The sequence below is a fragment of the Amblyomma maculatum genome, chromosome 4 (assembly GCF_055883805.1).
Source record: "Amblyomma maculatum isolate TAMU_Amacu chromosome 4, ASM5588380v1, whole genome shotgun sequence".
Classification (NCBI taxonomy): Eukaryota; Metazoa; Arthropoda; class Arachnida; order Ixodida; family Ixodidae; genus Amblyomma; species Amblyomma maculatum.
In genome coordinates this window covers 42,323,317-42,333,590 of record NC_139347.1, presented here as the reverse complement: position 1 = coordinate 42,333,590, position 10,274 = coordinate 42,323,317, and the positions used below count along the sequence as shown (strand labels likewise).

At 41.3% G+C, this 10,274-nt stretch overlaps 2 protein-coding genes across 3 annotated transcripts; one reads left to right on the top strand and one right to left on the bottom strand.

Annotated features, from left to right (window-relative positions):
* The first annotated feature begins 25 nt into the window (after positions 1-25).
* Positions 26-9,428, top strand: LOC146190842 (zinc finger C3HC-type protein 1-like). Of its 2 annotated transcripts, none has more exons than XM_084601215.1 (8): positions 26-310; positions 2,923-3,070; positions 3,139-3,222; positions 3,293-3,420; positions 4,636-4,739; positions 6,337-6,493; positions 7,456-7,602; positions 9,237-9,428. In XM_084601215.1, the coding sequence occupies exons 1-8, from the start codon at positions 191-193 to the stop codon at positions 9,306-9,308; spliced, it is 960 nt and encodes a 319-aa protein (XP_084457341.1). In that variant the 5' UTR covers positions 26-190; the 3' UTR covers positions 9,309-9,428. The 2 variants fall into 2 exon arrangements, with proteins under 2 accessions (XP_084457341.1, XP_084457340.1); XM_084601214.1 differs by having other exon boundaries at positions 27-310; positions 2,920-3,070.
* On the bottom strand, positions 9,401-10,206 carry LOC146190841 (COMM domain-containing protein 4). The gene has a single exon (XM_084601217.1). The coding sequence runs from the start codon at positions 10,095-10,097 to the stop codon at positions 9,492-9,494; it is 606 nt and encodes a 201-aa protein (XP_084457343.1). The 5' UTR covers positions 10,098-10,206; the 3' UTR covers positions 9,401-9,491.
* Positions 10,207-10,274: the final 68 nt, after the last annotated feature.

Below are 10,274 nucleotides of genomic sequence, written 5' to 3'. Positions count from 1 at the left end.
GCTGTGAGAGTGATCGAGCTGAGAGGACAGCGCGTCTATGTCAGGTCTAGTGGTGAATGTAGTCCGCATGGTTTTGAACCTGAAGCGGTATAAGAAGTTGGAACTCTGTGCACTTTCGATTGATAGTAATTTATCGAACATGTGCGGTTTTACTTTAATGTAAGGCTTTCTCCCTAAACTTGTAAGTGCGATGTCTACACAAAAGCGTCTGAGTGGCATGGAGTCGCTGACGATGCAGCTAACTCCTTGCAGAAAGGAGTACGAAGACTACAAGACGCGCATTGAAACTTTCCTAGATGAGTACGGCTCTGTATCCTTCACATATATTATAGACATGCACTTTTTTGTGTATTGCAGTTGAACGTATGCGTGATACAGTGTTGTGAAAGATGCTAGGAGCAGAGGCGTTGCGATAAATTAAGGGGCGAAACGGCTAACGCCTACCGACTCTTGCGTTGCTTACTTTCTTAAGAGCTCACTTGTCGTAGACTGGACGTTTAAGGACTTAACGAAAGAAAAAGAAGACAAAAGAGAAAAAGCTTCAATGTCAAATGCAGGGTGTCTAGAAGCAATATAATTTGGCAGTAAATTTTACTAAAACCTCAGTTTATTTTATGTCAGTTGCTGTTGGCCTCATTGCGAGGCCAGGGATAAGAACTTTTTTCACAAAATAGTTTCAACGTGTAATAATATGTTTTTCGAAGGAGCTTAAAGCAATACCATGTGCGGAAGACGAATGTTAATTGTCGACAAGACTAAAAGAACAGACAGGGATTCTTCAGTGTGCAGCATTTTAGCATAAAGGTAAAAGCTTAGATCAGCGATTTTACCGACTAACAAGGACAGCAACACAGTGAACAGATATTCCTACTTGGCAAAATCAATTAAGCACCGTTCACAGTAGTGACATAGTCAAACATAAACAATGGTGGTATGTCATAATTGCTCCAGTAACTGTCGAAATTTAAGTAGGGTACCTGCGAGATTAAAAACAAGCTGCATTCAAAGGATCACTGCTAGCTTCACTATCACATTCACGAATGAAGAGACGCTCAGGGATGACAGCATCTGTGGGTAGGGTGTTCTGTGTACTGTATACAGAAAAGATGATTTCTAGGAAGTAGTTGTTTTGCATGAGAATCATTTTTTTGCTGTGGTGTGAATGTCATTTTTGTATTCACAGGTTCGACATGACTTAATTTCTTCCAAGGTTGTTGTGGTAAAGCTGATAGAACAAAGTGTAGCCTTTCATGCAAATACCCAACTTGTAGGGATTCTAAAGTATAGCTTTTTAGAAGGGTTGAAACGGATTTGTGCCTGCTGTAAGCATTGCAAATGAACCTAACTGATTTTCTTTGCACATTTTTTAGCGTAATATTTCCTAACATGTATGGGTCCCATACAGGAGCCATATATTTTGTATTCTAGTATGGGCCAGACATAAGTAATAAGCTATGCAGAGTACACCTTGGAAGGCAGTGATTTCAATGTAATTCACAGACCATTGTTGTGAAACAGGCACTTATTTGCCGCTAACAGAGTGTAGATTGTCGTTTAAAACACATGGAATTGTATAAGGGCGAGCTTTGAGTTCCAGTTCTGGGGACCCACACTTGGGGAAAAATTGTTCTGAAGCTTGATCTGTACTAAAAACGATTGTGTAGTGGTTATTTACTAACCTTTACCAAATCTGAAAGTTAGCCTCCATCCCTCCATCAAAGCAGTCATAGGGAAGTTGCTGCTGCAAGTATCTTCACATATCTACAATGTGTGAAAAAAGAGGGCTGCTTATCGGTCCTTGAAAACATCAAGTAATATTGCTGTTATACACTTCTTTGTCATCACACAATATAAAATTGCCTTTCTAGGTTTTCCACTTTGCTAGATGCTAGCAGTTGCAGCCTAAATAGTGAAATTGTTTTCATGTGAGTCATCAGTGAGCTTGCAAGCATCTGTGACATTACTAGTCTGAAGCAGTCAAGTGGGTCTCCACTGACTGTAATGGGGAGTGAGATCACAGGCAAGAACACAGGCAGGATAATTTATGCAGGGAAAAAATTGGACATGCTGCTAGAGTTGATAGTGGGTGGCACATGATGGCAAAAGTACTTTTATAACATGTTCTAGCTCTATTTGTGTGACGGATGAAGTGTACACATTAATATTTTCCTAGTCCACTGATGACGAAGTAGACGGAAGTGCCCAACTGATGGCCGTCTATCACATATAATGCACTGCAGTAGATCCCAGGCTGTCAGCACTGGTCCATCACACCATCCACGGCATCTATTCCTCAGAAATGGCTGGCTGCCATAGGTATTGCATCTTTGTTTGCAGCCTTGACCTCTACAGTCATAATCGCCAGGCCTTCTCAGCTCAGCCGAGCACCATCTCTGAATCTGTTTTGCACTCTTTTTCCTCCTCCTTTCGTCACATACACTTCTGCTTCACTGGTGCACTTAAATTTGCGTGTCATCTTCAGGCACACCACTCATGCAATTCCGTTCTCTTTAGGATACAGTATTATATTGTCTGGTTTCACCTACTGTGTTTTTTTTTTTTCTTGCAAGTTTTGAAATCCATTTATGGCTTAACGGTTATAGCACAGTTTTATCTTGCCTTATGTGACCTAAACACTTGCATGTCACCAGTTATCATTAAATCAAAACTAAAACAGCGTCAAGAAGAAATTCACTTTTAAATTAGGATTGTAATCAAATAGTGTCAGGCACATTGTCTGAAAGAAGAAAACATGTGGAAAAATTTAGTGGGTATATTTATTTAAAATTCAGCAGGTATGCAACATGAAAACAAATACATGGAAGGCAGGCATAAGGTTGTATCCTGCTTCCTTAACAGAAAGTTGCACGCCAAACCGGCACTGCTTGCTTATTATTTATCTTGACTGAAGGCAAATAGCAGTCGCAATGGTCCTGCAAACCCCCCGAACTTTCACCACCAGTGTGTGCCCGGTTTGGTTGGAAGTGTGTTGGTGAGGACATGATCTGTTGCATCTCATGCAAAGCCCATCTCGACTGTCAGCTCTGCAGCAATCTCGGCCACAAACTTTGTAAGGATTTTGAGATTTATGCTTGCCACATGTTATGCAATAAATATTTACAAGATATTTTGTTCCAGACAAAGAGTGCACAGAAAAACTGGTGTCGTCCCTGAAGGATGCTCACAAAAACTGCTGCCCTTGGAAAACAGCACCGTGCCCTGGTATGTGCCGAGATTTTGTCTTCTCTGTTTTTGCAGTATGACTGTAGCTAATGAAGTTGTGTAATTTCAGAGTCATATGCTGTGATGGAGCCTGTGATGCGGCAAGAAGCACTTGACCAGCTGCGGGAAAGGCTGGGAACACTTAGCCTCATTCTGCCATCGCTTCCTCTGCTGAACATTGACCAGATACAGGAAAAGGTATTCTTTACAAGTGCCATGTGTGTACAGGTAGACTCTGTTCAACTGGCAAATCGTATACCTCCTTTTGCAAATTCTTTTGTTTGCTGTTTGCGCGGGTCATTCTTACTGTCATCGAGCCTACCTCTGCCAGTCACAAACCATGTGGTAGTAACTGCTGTGTACACTTAATGTGTAATCTGACATTTCCAGAGCTTCTAAAGGAACTCTGAGAAAAATTTCGTGAACTTCTTTTTTTTTTTTTTTTTGTAGCAGAAATGTATTGTACCATATGGCTATTTCTGCTCTGATCATTACATGCCGCCGTACGGTGACAAAGGCGTGTCTCTTTTTCTTTCTTGCCTAGCTTCTACCGCAAACTGACAAAAAGTTGCCCGTGTGTGTAGTTGCTTGCGAAGAACAGCTGGCGGTGGCAATACTCCTATTTCAATTTTTTTTTTTTTTTTACCCTTCTACCTTATAAATGCTCTCTTTCAGAGAAAACGGATTTATCATTAGACTTCCACAGTTAATTGACACAGGTAAAATTTAGGTTGTTCTCATTACCCTTTTAGGGGACTCAGTAAATTTGTATTGAGGGAGAAATTATTCATTAGCATCATTACATCACCCAAGTGCAGCTGTATAGCTGCAAAGAAATGCTATGCAGCTCTCACAGAAGCTTCACAGTTGAAGAAATATTAGTTCTGGTTTGGGGTGAATGCTATCAAGTAATGACCTCAGAAGTATCAGAGGAAACGGGCTGAAATATGTTAGCATTTTTCTTGTTATCTTTTCGTACAGTGACCGTAACAAGTGGAGACCTTGTGAATTTGGCCAGATGTTAGTTTAAATTGGCAAAAAAGATCAGGCCTGGACCGATAGTAGTGTCGGGCTGTGTTCTAACAGTGTCACTCTAGCTCTTCTGGTTGTGGGCCTGGAATTGATGTACAACACTTTAGGAGTAGGAGTGAGCACAATACAGAAATTGCAGAGGGGAATTTTTATGTTAAAGGGGACTTTAGGTGCCGTAATTTTTTTCTGCAGCTTTTCACTGTCTTTCGTACGATTGAAAGCAGACTTCCTCTGTGCTGACTGTGGATCTGCCATAATGTGTGGCAGATGTTGTCACTCCTTTTTTGTGGATAATTTTAAAGCCCACCCTAATCCTTTCAACTGTAACTTTAAGGTAACTTCAGTGCATGCTGTAATCTTGTTTCAACACTGTACTTTCAGATAGGTGCTGATGCAATAGCGAAGATATGCAAGCTGGCTGGAAAAGAGGAAAATGGGGAACATGAACGAGCTGTCTTACTTGCCATGACTGGCTGGATGGCAGTGTGAGAAATCCTTTGTAACAATGCAAAGTTGTGTTTAACAGGCATATTTTTTTTCTTTTCATGAAGTGTTGGTTAGGATAAATCAGTGCATGAAAGTATAAAATATAGTAAGTCGTGTAGCGTGCTAAATTTTATAAGCTGAAATAATCAACACTTTCTGAGGCTGTGTTTTCTCATTACGGACTCAATCTGCTTACAGTGAATGAAATTCAGTATCTGTAGCATAATCTGTCCGCAGGGTGTCACGTAGCTGGATATATTCAGGGCCCACTCAACTAGTTTTTCTGACGGCATGTTGGATTGTGCCTCATTGGTTTCCAACTGGTTTCCAACTGGAACTCTTTGAAATCTTTGCTCATTTCACATGACCTGTTGATACTGAGTTTGCTGCTAGTTTTTCACCATTTTCAATGTTTTGATGTGTACAGAGAAAACAAGGAATAGTAGAACTCCTTTATAGTAAAGTCACATGGACCTTTACTATATCAGTTGCTGTTGATGATGTGGCCTTGAAGATGCTGTCTGGTAATCAAATAGCTGCTTATTAAACACTTGTTGCTTTAATGAAAAAGTCACTAAAATACCTTTCATCCCTCTTTGATCATCTCGTGAAATTTTATTTTTCTGTTATAAGACTTTAGTTTTCAACTCGTGGAAGTACCCGTTTAGTATGAATGCAACATGCTACAATTCAGCTGAGTTTGATTTCATGTGAAAACCAAAGCATTGCACGAACATGATGTTGTTTGTGTCACTTGAGAGGCAATAGATGTGTATGCACGACATAGTAATACTTAAAACAGCACAAGCCGCACCTCCACTTTTTTGCCTCGACTGTATTGTGCTTCTCGCTGCACAGTGCTGTGAATTTTTGGCTGTTCCTTCCCATCCCTATTTCTTGCCGCATGTTTACTCTCCTTTACTTTCTGAATGGACCGTGCCGTCTTCTTTCCACATTCGTAGCCAGCTTTTTTTTTTTTTTTTTTCTTTTCTGTGTACCGCATGCTTTTTCTTGCAGCTCTAAGGCCTATGCAAAGTAAGCTTCACCTCGAAGTTGGTGAACCTGGTTGTAAAGCTAATTGAAAAAAAAGCACTCGGTGTTATAACTTTTTTGTCTACAACACTTTTGCCATAGTGTTGTAGCCACTAGCTGATTAATCATTTTTGAAGTTTTAGTGATTTAACAAAGAGCATACTAGCAGGATGCACTCATGACATCGTCGCAGTTCTTTGCTATTTTGTCAGCTCTTCAGGTGTGTTGAGTTGCAGTAAGCCTTGCACAAAATCACTGAAGATAACTGAAAGCAACAAGACTCCCACCTCTTCTTTCTGCGAGTACTATTTTCTGGAAAAGAAAGAAAAGGTATTGAAAGTCAGTTGCAAAAACTTTCCCACTTTTCAGCATTTACAAGTAAAAAGCAAAGCCACCTATCTCTCTGAAAGTTTAAATCCAGGAATGAAGGCTTTCGAACTAACTCATCATTGATGTGTCGTTCTTGACGAGTGTTTTTTAGACTTATTGAACCTGTCACAAAACACAGATATCTCTCTATAAGCTTCTTATTACTCATATATGTGCTTTCTTGATTGGCTACAGCAATCCAGCAGCAAAAATGAAACAACTAGGCTGCGACTTCTGCTTTCGAAAGCTGGGAACCTGGCTCTATGCGTCTGCAAATGAAGAAAGCACTGAAGACAGTAGCTGCAAGCAAGAAAATGGTGGTGGACGTGGCATCAAGAGGCAGCATGAGGAGGTACTCAGTCACTGTCTCTTTGGTTCTCAGTGTCCTGATGGTTTGAGGGCCTTTAGTTGAAACTTAGAAAGGGTGCTCACATGACAGAAAAATCTCTTACTTTGGAGTGAGGAGCATTAGTTGAGCAACCACTTCGTAAGCCAACACTGTCTTCCTCTTGTGGGGTCCGGAATGATTGCTAAGAAAAAATGACAAGGCAGTTTAGCTTGGTGCTAATCACGGATTTTCATGTTCTAGCGTGGTAATTTGGTTAATATATAATATGATGCATGCTGCCCAAGTTGGCAGAAGCGACAGAAAGGGAAAGCCCAGCTTTAAAGCGACCCTGATCGATATTTATAGCAATAATCTAATATGACATATTTGTAGAGGTGGTTTTTATGTGTAATTCGAGTAAAATTTAACAGTTCTGTGTGGGCCCTACAATTCACCAATAATATCTGAAAAGTGCTCCTAGCTACCGCTCTCAGCGAATTAGGGCGACACCTACCATGTTTTTGTAGCCATGTCCCCTCCATTTGACGTCAGCTGGGCTTTCTGGGTATGCCCTCTCATTGGGTGATACCAAGTGACACGAAGAGGACAGGTGCGTTGCACTTTCACAACCAGTTTTCTTTATTTTTCTTTTGTTCCGGCATGTCAGATTTAGGGGAGAGAGTAGGAGCATTATTTTTCATCGCTATTGTGATCAGTATTAATGAACTTCATTAATGCTACCACAGAAAAATTGCCAATAATAGGAGTGATCTACATTAACGGGGCGTAATAACAAGGCACGAATGCATTTGATTACAACAGAACTTATTATGCTATCATGCTAAAGTGTTGTGTGTGCTCTGTGCTTAGGAGTTGTTTCTTGTTTAGAAATGGTATGGAATGTGAGCATGTGTGTTGCAGTATAAGAGTGCATTGTATTCACAAAATTCTGGCTGTCACAGTGTGCATATATTCTTCATTCTTAGGAGGAGCTGAACCCCATAAACGAGCATCGTCCCTGGTGTATTTGGGTTGTCACTGGAAGCTCGGGGAAGAAAGGCTGGGTTGTGTACAGTGAATGCCTACTCAGGAATCTTGATGCAAGCAGTGGTCAGAGCAGTACACCTTCTTCGGTAAGCTTTTGTAAGGCTTGGTTTTGGGCCTTCTGCATTTACAGCTTTCCCTGATCTTTGTGCTTCCAGATCTTGGGGCCCAGCATCATGTCTAATGCCAACTATGGCTTCATTATTTTGGTATTGGCATTTGAACATATAGCTTAGAAGTGTGAAAACTAGCCGAGACTTTCTTTCTTAGCATATAATACTGGTTTGAACCAGCTCATACATGCCTTTGGAATGAAAATACCTTCAGACAAGACACAGATAGACACAGCAGACAATACCTTCAGACAAGACACAGCAGATAGGCTGAGATGTTGCTTGATCACACTACTGCTTGAGAGTGCGCTATTTTTGTTGTTTTCATCTTTCCAGTTTAACAAGTAGTAGCCAAGTAATAATTGGTTTGCCTGTAGCCGATGGCTAAGTGCTCTACCTGTTGAATTATAGTGCTGCATATATTGCTTAGCGTGAAGAAGACCAAATTCTGAGACAGCCCTGCTCAACATAGCGTAGAAACTCATCGAGGGTTTATTTTTTTCTTTTTCGTCGTTTTAGTGATTTTTTTTCTACTCTGTTCCACATGCAACTCATCCCTATTACTACTAAAAAGCGTGCTGAATAAACTACTTAGCAACGAAATAAAAGTCTAGATCAGAAAGAATTGAGTGATGCTATTTTACCATGATATTAATGTATACTATGCACTGCAACTTGTTTGGATTAGCACTGTGGCAATGCATTCTTGCTATATCTGTGATGAAGTGTAAGTGGTTTGCAAACTGGTAGTGGCGATGTCACTTAACACTGAAAGGTTTCAGCGTGAAGCTGAAAATACTATTTTTGAAGCTTCTGCTTAACTGAAATATTCAAGAATAAATAACCGTATCAAGGGTCCCTGTGTAGTCATTTGACTTTGGGGTCCTCGCCTGTATTCTGTGCGTGTTATACTAATCCTGTAATTAATAAGCCTTGATCCTTAAAAAAAAAAAATTAAGAGGAATAACTGCTATTGGTGAAAGCAGACCTTGGTGTTCTTGCAAAGTCATGTGGTCTTTGACGTCAAACTTGCCACCATGTGAAAAATAGCTTGCATCGCAGGTGCATGCGGTGCATAAGCTGAATTTGCCCTCTTGCTTCAACAGCATGATTCACTGTCATTTTAAGGTGCCTGCGCCACCAAAGCTTCGAGCATGCTAGTGCACTGCCAAGCCACTGTGGCTGTGAAACACTGGTCTCACACTGCATCCAATGCGTTAACTTGTCGCATGAAAAAAAAGAAACAAAAAACGAAGGCCAGACTCTCGGAACAAAGACGTACTAGTTCAGGACTCTCCGGGTAGGTAGAAAGCATCACAATGCTGCAGCTGCTACTGCTGATCCCATGAATAAGTATTTCCCCTTGTGGCAGTGCATTATACCACCCACAGCGGTGGTGTGCTTTTAACAAAGTTTTGAATTTGTTTGCTAATAAATCTTATTTGCCATAAAATTTGAGGCATGGTTTGTAAAATCATGATTCCAGATTCGTACATTTTAAGGAAAATTTAGAAGAGTTGGCAGGTATGGAGTTGAATTAAAAAACTGCCGCATGTTGCTGTAGACTGCATGCAAGTCTATTTTAATGAGAAAATCTTGCCCTTGTGCAGGTGGCTGCTTTCCAAGAGAAAGTGGAACGGATACTCAATTCATGGAAGAAAATAAAGGTTCCTCCAACGTAGGGAGTACCAAGCTGCCTGGAAATTGTGCAGCTTCATATTCTCCTTGCAAGCAAAAGAATTAACTGTGTTACATTTAAGCGACATCGTCATGGTTACCGGAATAAACGTTATTTATTTACACCATGTGTCCTTTATGACCACAACGCCCTCCTCTGTATTCCTCCTGGTGTATTGACCCAGACTTCAAACAGTGTCTTCAAGACTCTTCATAACTTTGTGGGCTTGTTTCAGTTCGTGCAGTAGGACACTGCATTTTTCAGCCGACATGGAGAAGTGCACGGGGGTGACTGCGTCGCCTTGCTTCAAGTCCAGTTTCATCTGAACCGTTGGCTGGCACACTTCCCCTGCGGTGCTGGACTCGAGAACGTAATCGAGGCGCCACTGAGGCGCTCCGTCCAGTGACGACAGCCGTAGGCTCTGTTCTTTCAGGATGGCCAATATTTCAGGCCAGCGGTCCGCGTAGACTTTGCTCACTGAGACTGCATGCTCCCTTGGCAGACCCAGTTGCGTGAGTTCGTTGACCAGCGACTCTTCGTCGACAGCAAACTTGGTAGAGTTCTTCAGTATGAACTCCAGAGCCATGAGTACTCCTTTAACATCGTCCGCAGTAAACTTGGAGTCGGCCGTCAGCTTGGAAACTTTGTCAAAGCCTATCTGCGAGTTTAGGATACCGTTAACAACTTGGACGCACAACAGCTTCACTTTCACGGAGCTGATCTTGGAGAGCGATCCGATTTCGGCGAGAAGCCAGTCGGGGCAATCCCTATCGCCGCAAAACTTAAACAACATAGTGACAGTTCAGCAGCTCGATAAATGTAGCGAACTTGGTGAGTGCAATTACCGTTACCGCCACACCTCCTCACACTTTCTTGTGGCTTTCGCATTGGATCAGCTCGGCTTGGTGCAATGTAAATATTATTTTTATTAATAACTGGCACATTATGCAAGTTGGTAGAAAAGCGCAAA

Excerpts from the sequence above, each read along its gene's own strand:
- LOC146190841 (XM_084601217.1), bottom strand. The coding sequence starts at position 10,097 with ATGTTGTTTAAGTTTTGCGGCGATAGGGATTGCCCCGACTGGCTTCTC.
- LOC146190842 (XM_084601214.1), top strand. The coding sequence starts at position 191 with ATGTCTACACAAAAGCGTCTGAGTGGCATGGAGTCGCTGACGATGCAG. Across the intron at positions 311-2,919 it reads TCCTAGATGAGTACGGCTCT|CAGTCGCAATGGTCCTGCAA; the intron begins GTATCCTTCACA and ends GAAGGCAAATAG. Across the intron at positions 7,603-9,236 it reads AGAGCAGTACACCTTCTTCG|GTGGCTGCTTTCCAAGAGAA; the intron begins GTAAGCTTTTGT and ends GCCCTTGTGCAG.